The sequence below is a fragment of the Callionymus lyra genome, chromosome 10 (genome assembly GCF_982586985.1).
Source record: "Callionymus lyra chromosome 10, fCalLyr1.hap1.1, whole genome shotgun sequence".
Classification (NCBI taxonomy): domain Eukaryota; kingdom Metazoa; phylum Chordata; class Actinopteri; order Syngnathiformes; family Callionymidae; genus Callionymus; species Callionymus lyra.
The window spans coordinates 14,097,103-14,109,539 of record NC_141827.1 but is presented as its reverse complement, the minus strand read 5'-3'; the positions used below and the strand labels follow the sequence as shown (position 1 = coordinate 14,109,539).

The 12,437-nt window shown below is 38.0% G+C and overlaps 1 protein-coding gene across 2 annotated transcripts in view; it reads right to left on the bottom strand.

The window, feature by feature from the left end:
• Positions 1-148: 148 nt before the first annotated feature.
• sox13 (SRY-box transcription factor 13) overlaps positions 149-12,437 on the bottom strand; it is a 33,283-nt gene continuing 20,994 nt past the window's right edge. The window contains exons 6-14 of one of the 2 annotated variants that reach the window (XM_087800368.1): positions 11,809-11,877; positions 11,621-11,732; positions 7,252-7,316; positions 6,747-6,909; positions 6,304-6,401; positions 5,801-5,906; positions 4,283-4,453; positions 2,518-2,734; positions 149-1,624 (exon numbers count right to left, since the gene is read on the bottom strand). In XM_087800368.1, coding sequence (XP_087656494.1) covers positions 1,336-1,624; positions 2,518-2,734; positions 4,283-4,453; positions 5,801-5,906; positions 6,304-6,401; positions 6,747-6,909; positions 7,252-7,316; positions 11,621-11,732; positions 11,809-11,877 — 1,290 coding nt within the window. In that variant the 3' untranslated portion in view covers positions 149-1,335. Of the gene's footprint in view, positions 1,625-2,517; positions 2,735-4,282; positions 4,454-5,800; positions 5,907-6,303; positions 6,402-6,746; positions 6,910-7,251; positions 7,317-11,620; positions 11,736-11,808; positions 11,878-12,437 lie in introns of both variants that reach the window. The other variant, XM_087800367.1, reaches the window with a different exon arrangement.

Below are 12,437 nucleotides of genomic sequence, written 5' to 3'. Positions count from 1 at the left end.
GTGGCCTGTTAAAGGTAGTTATCAGCTTCGTAGACTAGTTTGACGTCCCATCAGATTGTTGATATGATTATTGTGTAGCTCTTTTTGTCCATCCAATCAAAAACCAGCTCTGAACATTAATGCGTTTCTATTGTGTCGAGTAGATCGAACATGAACAAAAGTAAGTCAACTTACGTTGAAAATAATACAAACTCATTTAAACACATCTTCTGTATTTCTCTCAAGACAAAAAAAACCCCACAAAACTCTGCAAACATACAGAAATGTACATAACATTAAATTACAGTTGTTGCTTTAATAAACAAAATAAATCTCTTCTATATTTACATCAGCAGGGATGAAGGAACAATAACGGTTCACAGAGGGTCAAACATTTTTCTCCTACATGGTCAGTGAACGCAACCCAGCATCTTCACGAGAGGACCGGCCACTTCATCGCTGACATTAAACTCCTGAGCTCTGAAATGCTTGTGATGATCTCTGGGTCGTCGTCTTCTCCAACCGTCGGTGCTCCACTGTTACACTTTCATAATTCAGATTGAGCTTCTGTTATTGATCTGAGGCCAACATTCTTGACTCAAGCAAGTGGTTCACAAATATGTGTATGAATTAAAAATGTATTGTTATAAACCTTTTTTCACTCTGTAGAATCGTTTTTTTTCCCGTTAATTTTATATATTTACCATCAATATTTTTAAGTTTTACCTCAGAACGAGTTCTTCTTAATCTCTTTTTTTTAAATTGAAATACTTAAAACTAGCCCCACAAATATATACTTTCTTCCGATTGTTTTGTAACAAGTGTTCACAAGACACTCTATTTTTCCCACTAAAGTGGATTTAAAAAAAAGAAATCCAATGTCAGAATCCAATTTATAGATTTTTTGTTTCCTTTTTATTATTAATCATTTATTTTTTTCTATTTAAGTCGAACCTACATTCAAATTAACCGTCAATATCTTCTATCTGGAACTTCTATTTATGAACTGAGGAAATCCAGTAACAGCAACATAGTTCTTGACCTATTATATAGTTTTATTTAACCACCTGTGTTAGAAAGTGCATCAAAAGTTTTAGTATTTCCAGCATGTGTATTTCACCAGGCGTCATGGGTTCAGGAAGGGAGATCATCTCATGGATGTAACACTGAAGCACCGATCGGGGGAAGATCGATGGATGCAACACTTTTACAAACGTCAAAACCAGCCTTCACCAGCAGGGGGCAGTGCTGGCAATAATCTCAAAACGATGGCCCAACAATTGAGCTGAAGTAAACATGAGGTGTAATAGGTAAATATTTACTTTTGTACACTAGGGTGACCCCGTCCACCCGGATTCAGTCCGTCAGCAGCACCAGCTCCCCCTCGCTCCTGTCGGCGCCGTCGCTCTCCTCTCCTTCGCTGTACGGCGCCACCAGGTTCTCCCTCTCGGCCCCTGGGGCGCTGGTCATCGGCGTCCTGCTGGAGGGCGTGACGCGACCCTCGGGGCAGCGTGGAACCGGCGAGGCTTGCGGCATGTAGTGCTCCAGGAGGACGGGGTGGTAGGGCATCGTCGCCACGGGGACGGAGCCGCCGGGGAAGTGAGTCTCGCCGTGAGGGAAGTGGACCTGCTGAGCGTCGGCTTGACTGTGGAAACACGAGAGACGCGAAGATCTTGAGACCAAGACGAGAAACTTTTACAGATAAATATCATAAACTATTATTTTATTTGTATAAAAATATATTTGTAAGCGGATATATAAGCACGTTTTTCTCAAATTGACTCAAGACTTGCAAAAAAAGTAATCTTTAAAAAAAAAAAGTCCTAAAAACAAATACCCTATAATCATATTAATTGACTAGTAAAAAAAATAAAAATACAATCAACACACAATATAATTTTGAGTTTATACATTATTTTTGTCCTCATGAGGGCCACATTAAAACAGTCATAGGGCCACAGTAGATTTTTACAGTTGGGTTTTCAAGAACACACGTTTACAGCTCAATGGTTGACTTTCCTCAGAGGCCAAATTTATACAGCGGCTTTATGCAGTAAAAAGTATAAAATCAAGTAATAAATCAAGATTAATATCATAAACTATTATTTTATTTGTATAAAAATATATTTGTAAGTGGATATATAATCACGTCTTTCTCAAATTGACTCAAGAAAAAAAGGACTCTTTAAAAAAAAAAGTCCTAAAACAAATACCCTATAATCATATTTATTGACTAGTAAAAAAATAAAATAAATCAACACACAATATAATTTTGAGTTATACATTATTTGTGTCCTCATGAGGGCCACATTAAAACAGTCATAGGGCCACACTAGATTTCTCTAGCTAAAAACCTCATAATAATACAAAGAAAAACACAAATATTGGATTAGAATTCTCATATTTTTCTACTTCAATATTCAATAAAGTTTGCTCAATGGAAACAATTTACGTAATAATTGAATAATTATTTTAAATTTGAAATAAATAAATGTAATTATTGTTTTTCTATATCATTCCTGTCCACGGTGTTCTCACCTATGAGGGTAGGACACCCGCTGCTCCTGCCTCCTGTTCTTCATCATGGCCTTGTACTCGCCCACCCTCAGCCTCCTGCCCTCCACGATGCAAGTGCGTTTGGGTCTGGGCTTGTACTTGTAGTCGGGGTAACGCTCCAGGTGTTGCCTGCTGAGCCGGGCCTGCTCCTCGTAGTACGGCTGCTTCTCCTGGTTGGACATCGACTTCCACCTCGAGCCTGCAGGGACGGAGGGTTTGGAATGAGGTCTTCTCTTCACCCACGACTAGGTGGACACAGTCCAGTGACACTGGTTTTAAATGTAGCTAAGATTGTGGAAATTCCACCAGCAGAGGGCGATATCACTTCACTTTAACACTGATTTACAATTGTATCAGGTTATTTGTATAAAATATTCCAGTTGTGGCTTCTTTTCCTGCCTTTTGAAGGAATCAGTCGAAAATAGCCTAAACTAATATAATGTATAAATCCACACTTTGAAAGCTAATGAATAATTGTTCAGATACAAATGAAAACACATTTTAATTATAAAGTGATATACACCATACAGAATAAACCAAGTTATTAAACTGCAATTACAAAAATGTAATAAAAGGAAACTCGCCGAAAGTTATTCAGTTCTTTGTCTGAGCTACAGAAACGTGACGTCACTGATGGAACGCTCAAAAAGCGAACCGGGATAAACCGGATATGACGAATGAAGTATTCTACAAACATACAATATGATCACTGATGGTAATTTTCATACTAAAAAAAAAAGAACAAAAAAGAATATATAAAAAGATAAAGAAATTAAAATACGCAGCCAAATCAGTGGGAGCGCCCTCTATGGGCCACTGACGTGTGTCTACGTAAATGTAGAGCTCATGTTCCCTGAAAAAAAATCGGAAAAGTTTGGCTTTTTAATATTTAAATAAAAAACTTACCCACTATTAATCCAAAAATACAACATGAACATTGGTTGTATTGATAACAATGACGTTGTTTCATGAAAGTAAGTAAGTAAGTAAGTAAGTAAGTAAGTAATTTTTATTTGTATAGCGCTTTTCCAGACCAGGGTCACAAAGCGCTTAAACAATCAAAACAATATTCAATAAAATATATATTTTAAAGATCATAATAACACTGATAACACTAGAATATTTTTGAACATAACAAACATCTGGCAATGTTGGTGTTAAAGTTTAACAACTGTTTTACTGCACTTCTATACTAATATCCTATGAGAAAATACTTTTTCTGGTTGTTTTATGTTTTTGTTCACTGTTTTTTTTTTAAATCCATACTTCAGTTGAGTTGTGCAAAAACAATTATTCATTCTAATATTTCCACCGTTTGATTGATTCTCGGTGTGAAAAGCCAACAGGTCTCCATGACTGTAACAACAGCAGAATCTGCAACAATGTGGTCTGACCTGTACTAGCATGCGTGGGTTTTCTATTATCATCACGACGTGTCTACCTTTTTCTAGAGAACATTTAGTCGGATTTGTTTTGTTTTTTTCCGAACGATAAAGCCCGGAGGAATCCTGCAACACAGGTTTGAAGTCACAGCGTGACACCCGTGAGAGAACATATAGATGCCGACTGTAAAAGGCCAACAACTGAAACACCATCCAGGAGTTATTAGACGCACGCGAGTGTGCATCTAAGAATAAACGGTGTGTTTTGAGAGAAGCAGGTGTCGGTGTCCGAGCCAGCAGCTACATTTAAACACGCTACACGGGAAAACATCAAGTGGAAAGTGGAGCCTCCTCTCGCTGCTCACCCAGGATCTTGCTGATGGAGGAGTTGTGCATGTCTGGAAATGCCTGCAGGATCCTCCTGCGCTCGTCTTTCGCCCAGACCATGAAGGCGTTCATGGGACGCTTGATGTGTCCGGAGGAAGGAGGCTGTCGGACCTCCGAGTAGCTCCCCGGGACTGAGACCGATAGAATACCTGCGGGGGGGATGGGGAGAAGATTTCAGTTGAACACATGATAAAGATGGACTGATATCAGACGTGAAAAAACTTTTCTCAAGCATCGTTCAAAATCGTAATCTTCATTGTTATATTAAAACGTGTTCTATTGTGGTGTAGGATTCTCTAAACAAGTGTTGGGAAATGATGTTCCATCAGGGGCCACACAGTTTATACTTTAGGTCAAAATAAAGTAGCCAAAATATAAATTATTTCATTGTATTACAAATAAGTAAGTACGTCATAGTTATTTGTAAATAACTTAATTGTATCATATTTAAAAGCAAGCTTTTTTTTTTAATAATTTTGCGCTAAATAGTTTCTTTAAATAAAATTGAATTGAATATAATATAATATATATATATATATATATATATATATATATAATATTCACTTAAAAATCGTTGAGCGACAGTAAACACTCAATGACAAAAGCAAAGAACAAATGTAAAAAAAAAAACAACCCTGTAGTCAACTCTAGACACTAGTAATGAATAAATTGAATAAAAAACAAATAATATTGTTAGTTTCTACATTAAATTTAACTCCATGAAGAACAGGTGAATGAGGTCAAACGTGGCCCCTGGACCACACACACACAGATCTCCATGAGCATTATCTTTTGTTAGCAAAGTTTATTTGAGCAGTGACCCACTTTTATCTCTTTATCTTTTAACGGATCTAATCTTGTTGTTGACCAATAGATTGAACATTATTAACCATTATTTCAAACAGAGAATGATTATTAACAGAATGTATTTAGTTATTTGTCGCTCATAGATTAATTTAAACTAATTTAACCCACAACTGTTATTATTTTATTTTATTTTGATTATTTTTTATGGAAAATTGCTGTATTTGCTGTGGATAATTTGGAGAAAAAAAAACACTTAACCTAACCTAACTTGTCTCTTTGTTATATTGTTTTCATGTCTTTGCTCCTAAACTAGTTTGTAGAACAAAGCTTTTGGCTCCTATCTGCACCTGTTGCATGTGGTTTGACAGGTAACAATGATCACAACGAGCATTTCCACTTGAGCGTGTCGTGTCTGATCACCGTTGCGTGTGATTAATATTATGATTTACATTGTTAAACGAGAATAATCCAGCCATTATTAAGTAAGTAATAGTTATTTGTAAAGACCAGTGTCACAAAGCACTTGAACGATCAAAAGCAATACACAGTTAAAAATACATGCACATTTAAAAACTCTAAAATGCCAAGAGACACATAAGACAAACACAGGAGTCCCAGAAAATCAGGGAAAAGCCTGAATAAATAAACATTTCTTAAGGTGTTTCTTGAAGGAGTCAGTAGATCATCACCTTCCGAGTCGCTGCTGAGATGATCCTCCGTAGACATTAGCGCGTGTTTGTCCTCGTCACACTCCGACTGAACAGCTTTCTCCGTGCGAGGAGGATTCTTGTGCTCCTGTGGAAACATGTACGGTTCAGATACTCGTTTTCAAATGAACGTTAAGTGAACTAGCGATGGATTGATGAGGCATCACGAGGCACTCATATTCTGTTACAGTTTGAAAGAACACTAGATGGCGCTCTCAGTGAAAATGACGCCAGGTTTCATTGAATAAGGAGATAAGAGACCATTATTATAAAAGCAGAGAGTGACATCTAGTGGTCTCCAAAATGAAGACACTGTATCATGAGGCCTTGTCGACCCCATCACTAACATATAACATCTTTCTTCTTCTTTTGTTCTTAGTCGTCCTCGTTTATAAATAATACACAAAGCAAACGCTGATTATAAACACAAATTAGATGTTTAAGGAGTGATACTTTTTTGAAAAACAAAAGGTAATTTTTCGTACTGGCTTCTCTGGCTCTCGTCCTCCGTTGCTGTGGCTCCTCAGGAGCTGCTGAGCGTGGTGGATCGCCTGACTCACCACATCGCCGTCGCCCAGGAAACCTGCACGTGGAAAACACCATTGAATACTATAGAGAAAAAGTAATAGATTTGATATCAAGTCTCTAGTGTTTTTTTCCCTTTAAACCACAACCATTAGGAACATCCAAAATTAACTTCAATTAAATGAAGTAGGTCAAGCAACCTCAACAAAATTGAATAAATTCAAAATTAATTTCAATTGCATGAATCATGAAAGCAAACCTGTGGAGCAGTTATTCCCAGCAGTGCTTGTGCAAACTATTTTTGAATTGTTGTTTTTTTCCAACTTCCTGCATGGTTGCCATATCTTGGCTCGGTCGGCAGCGAGCTGAGAAGCGTATCTTTACTTTGACAATAAGGACTCACTGAGCGCTGTTCTCGGGGGGCTGTGGGCCTCCCTGTGGATCTCCTTGTGCTTGTAGGACCCGTGCAGCCTCAGCGACTCCACGTCCATCCTCTGGGGGCTCGGGGCTTTCCCCAGCTCCAGGGCCTTGTGCTTGGCGGTCAAGTTGAGCGGCTGGCCACTTTCCTAGCAAACACACAGAATGGGGCGCGGTCATGTGATCGCATCGTTTTTTTTTCTCCAGACATGTCGGTGCACATCTGTCACACCTTTGTTGGCTGACACTCACACACACATCTCGCTATGTGTTTACACAAGCGGTGGCGCTCTCACAAAAGCAGCGCAGAAACAACCTTTACACAAAGGGTGCGGCGTCCTCATTGTCCCGTACAGTCCCTTTGCAGACAATTAATCCGGCTATCAATTTTAATTTTGCCTGAGCCAACAGCTAAATGGTGCATTATCCTCGGCTCTATAAATCATCGCTCGACAGCGTTTGCGAAGACGTGGCGCTGACGGTTGAAGTACCTGTCGGAAGGAGCCGCCGCTTCTCTTGACCCCCGTGGCCATCAACTGCATGGGATAGTCCATGGCTGTGGAAGAACAAATGGGTTAATAAAGAGGGGTGATCTAAATGAAAAAAAATGACTTGTCAGCAAATTCAGTTGAATGTTTCTGAGGGTCAAAACAACAGCAACATTTTTTTTTTAACTTTGAAAAAGTGAGAATAATGGGTAAATATAATTTGTATTATTTTTTTAATCTTTGCATGATATGAGAAACAGAACATACGACAACCTGTTTTGCACCACGGACCAGTTTCATGTCGGTATTATACTCACGGAAACAGGAAAAAATAAATCATATATAATAAGTACGTTTCCCTCTTTTTCACTACTTTACAGGTTTATTCTCCCATTAAACTTGACTTGAAAACCATCTTTTTTTTCAAAACAAAACCACTTTCAGACATTAACAATGAGTTGAACAGATACAGATTCTTAAGACGTTTTTTTTGTTCAGGCTTTTCCTTGATTTTCTGGAACTCCTGTTGTGTTATCAGTTTTATCTTGATCTTTAAAATATATACTTTATTGAATACTGTTTGGATTGTTTAAGCGCTTTGTGACCCTGATCTGAAAAAGCGCTATACAAATAAAAATTACTTACTCACTTACTTACTTACTACATAAATACACACGCCAGACCGGAGACCACCATCAAATATATGTTAACTAATATTGTTGATGAATAAAATATATAAATAAATATATGTTTTAAACCACAGTTTCACCATTTGAATGCAGTCTTCTTACGCTGCTGATCACTGTCACTATTAACTGTGAGTGTGAAGCAACAGTCAAACATGTGGGGATCAGGCTCTACTGCAAAAAACAATGAATCATTGTGACCCGAAACAATCCGAACGCATTTTCTCCGCCAATGTTGTCTCTTTACATAGCAACGTACAACAATGCCCGTCACACCTCACGGACGACTCTGAATCGGAGATCAGCTGCCTCAGCTTTATAACTCAAATTCCGCACACCCGCCGCTGTCATTTTTCTCGCTCTGTCGGTCCGACGTCACCAACGTCTCGAAGAAAAAAGAAATCAGCCGAGCAAATAGAATCAGGGAGGAGAAGGCCAGCCTTTGCTCAAGGATGAGCAGGGAAGAAAGATCCTGTAACACAGACTAGTGCAGCTCAGGGGCCACATGCAGTCGCTGAAGTCTTAAATTATTAACAGTCATATATATATCTAAATGTTTAGGTGAACATTTCTGATTTTTGATATCGACAAAAGACAATTAAATATAATGAAGGTATCCACTGTTTATTTATTATAAGCCATTGGCAGGTTTGAAAGCAATTAAAAAGTATAAACATAAAATGGAATGTTTATACAGAAGAAGTATCAGTTTGTGTTATTCAACGGAGGCTACACACCGACTTGACAGCCACATAAACCACAGCCCTTATTATGCAAATGACAAGAAACCTGTTAACAGAAATCAAATTAAAGAATCACCTCCTGACAGTGGTTCATTCATAAAACGTGAGCGGAACAGATTCGTGTGTAAAATTAGCAGTAGAGAAAAATGTAAATGCAAGTTCAAGAATGCACAGCAATAATGTTTGGCACAACTTTACATTTTAATTCATATTCTCATTATGTTATTAAAGATTACTTTGAAAACAAACTGAACTTGACAAACAATTAAACTGATTTAGTTCAATTACTGAGTGGTTAAGACAATTTAAACTCCAGATCATGTTCATGTCAGTGAATAAATACGTGATGAATAGTAATAGGAATAACAATAACAATAAAAGAACATGGTGTAAAAATAGTCTATTTCCCCAATAATACGAGCAATGGTCTTGTCAGCAGGTGATATAGAGAGAGAGAGAGAGAGAGAGAGAGATTATCGGCACTCGTCACCTCCAGACCTGTCACAACTCAGGAGAAAATAAAACATTTATTCTTAACTCAACAAAAATGATTTCAATCTCTGCCTTAAAAAAGTCATTTTCTTTCTCTCTCTCCGTCTTTGTTTGGGCTTTGTCTAAAAGGTGGACTGGATCATCTACACCTCCTTATATGATCATTACCATGAGCTGCTCTCACTTTACAGTACGAGTGATAGACATTCATCATTTGTTTGTCTTTTCAAACCATGGCTGCAAAAACATTTTCTATAACCCTAAAAAAAAGTTTTTTTCAAGTGGACACTCGATGAACTTGAGCATCATTTATATTTTGGGCTCCATCAAATCACAACTTTCAATTGGTGAGTTTTATTTCCAGTGTGGCTCTGTTTGATAATGTTTTTTCTGAAGTAAAGAGCACTTCACACTTTCACGACGTGCTCCTCAAAGTGAAGATGTTGCCCTAATAAACAAGTCCGTGATACTTCCAAACAGTTTTCGGTTTTAAAAGAAAAGTGGAATAAACAAGCTGCATTCACCGAAGCAAAAGCTTTGACACCTCTGAATGCTGCCGGCTCCTCACTCGCATTCATCAGTTAACACATTATATAAAAGCCTCACATGTTTGAGAAACACTCAAAGGAAAGCTGATGAATGGTTATTAAAAATACCTCCTCCCGATTCACTCGCACTCGGCCTTGTGTCTTTTTTCTACGCTTGAAAAGACTCGGACACAAGGTTAGACATGAAAGGGTCTGCGAAGTGTACCGTCTGTATTGTCGAACCGAGGCTCTCATTTGTATTTCGCGATTTCCCTTTGACTTTTTCTATCAACCAGACCTTGAGATGGAGAGCTACTGAAGGCTCGATAAAACACTCCACAAGTGGTTCCAAAAAGAATGCGCACGTTTTCCGTTCGGCCTTCAGGAAAAAAAGAAACATCTTTGTTGACGCGTAACGGCGAGGGCCAATTAATCATGCAGGAGCTGATGAGAGCGCCAGAGTGTTCGTACGCCCCTGTATCAGAGGTGGAATTAGAAGATTTGGAAAGTAGAGAAGACGCTGGTTGTTTTCGACAACAACCTCGCTCTGAACCTGAGAAACTATCCTTTCCTCTAGTCACACATAAGCAAGGTTGAGTAACGCGTTATTAAGTAACTAACTATGTTAGTCTTTGCAGTAACCAGTGCTGTAACTAATTACTTTGTCCAAAAACCATAACATGTTAATCATTACAGGTTTGTTACTCGTTACTTCAGGCTTCGTCCTTCAGCTCTATTCGTTCTTAGAGTGTTATCCAAAAGGTCGACGGTTCAAGACCCACATCAGATTATCTTTTTTATTTTTTTTTACAAGAGGCTATATTCATTTATACAAGATGGTAAATAGATTGATGTCGTTAGCTGTTTAAAAATAATTTAACTAACTGGAAGAAAAACGACATCTGTTAACTTTCTTTGCTCCTCTTTGACTTTCTGTCTGTCTGGTGACTTGAATACAATTTGTTCATTTGATTTAATGTTCTTGAACTTTTTCTGAAAGGATTATCGCGAAAAGGTTTCCTTACCTAGTATTACTGGGTAAAACTAGTACTTATTGGCAAGATCCTGACAATACGAAACGATACGATATAGAGCGATACTGTAGTAACGAGCATATATTTGTAGTATTGTCGAGTACTTGACTTTAGCGTTCTAGAATTTACTGACCACATGACTCTTGATAAAGTCTTTACAGCTTTCATTTGTTTTTAATCCAAAATATGTCTAATCATCAGCTTTAAAGACTGCTTGAATCAACTGTATCCTCTCGTCCTCAGTCCTCCCTGGGATATTGCAGGGTTTAAATGCAATCTAAAATATTAATAATAGTAATAACAATTCATAATATAATAGATAGCAAAGCGTTGAATCTGTTTCCATAATATACTTTTTCTGAAAGGAACAATCCCAGAATCCAAACTTACACTCGCTCATACACTTTGAAATGTACAGTACCGTTATCTCTCTTTCTCTCTCTTACAAAAGGTTTCCTTACCTAGTATTACTAGGTAATACTAGTACTTATTGGCAAGATCCTGACGATAACATATCACGATACGAAACGATACAATATAGAGCGATACTGTAGTAACGAGGATATATTTGTAGTATTGTCGAGTACTTGACTTTAGCGTTCTAGAATTTACTGACCACATGACTCTAGATTTGTTTTTAATCCAAAATATGTCTAAACATCAGCTTTAAAGGCTGCTTGAATCAACTGTATCCTCTCGTCCTCAGTCCTCCCTGGGATATTGCAGGGTTTTAATGCAATCTAAAATATTAATAATAGTAATAACAATTCATAATATAATTAGATAGCAAAGCGTTGAATCTGTTTCCATAATATACTTTGTTTGTTCTATGCTTTGTGAGTATTAGTTTGTGACATTTTGTGTGTGATTTCAACACGTCAACAACTCACCAGGCTTGCACGGGATGGGCTGCAGTGGTAAAGACATCTGAGGGTCAGACGTGACTGACAGAGGTTGGGTGTTGGTGTGGAAGGCCGGAATCATGACGTAAGGCATGTTTACCTGCTGGGACCCAGTGGCAGAAAAAAATTGTCACCAAACAGTCCGAGACCATCTAGGACTGTGTGTGTCTCTGTACCTGGATCTGCTGCTGGAGAACGTTGATCTTGTGCTGCTGCTGGATCAGCTGCTGCTGCTGTTTCGTTATCTGGCACAGAAACAAAAAACCTTTTATACTTCTTAAGTAAACGTCAACATGTCCTTGTCAACGCGCATTCATATTGAATAAAGCGTGATATACATACCTAACTGACAAATCATAGCTGGGAAAAACGCTCTCATGCAATTTCTATAGACTCAAGCGTTTACATTAAACTGCTGCAGAGTTACATGTTTAAATGTGAATTTGGGGATTTTGTCTGTTAAATGTTTTTATACTAAAAACTGAAAAACAAAAGGGAAACTCACGTCTGTTGTTTCTTCTACAACTATAAAAAAAAGTCTGAGTCTGGTGCTGTGTCTCAAATCGCATACTAGCGTACTCAAAGTTAGTATTTTTAGTGCGTAAGTGCGTCTCAACGTTAAATAGAAGTAGAAGAAGAAGCTGTCGCGTCAATTCCGGTTAGTGCGTAGCGGCAGTGTTTGATTTGAGACGTACTATCTGTGGAGAATTTGCGTACTAGTTAGTGTGTACACTATCCTGATGCATACTAACTTCTAGTATACTAAGAGAAGTATGAGATTTGAGACACAGCATGGTAAATGCAG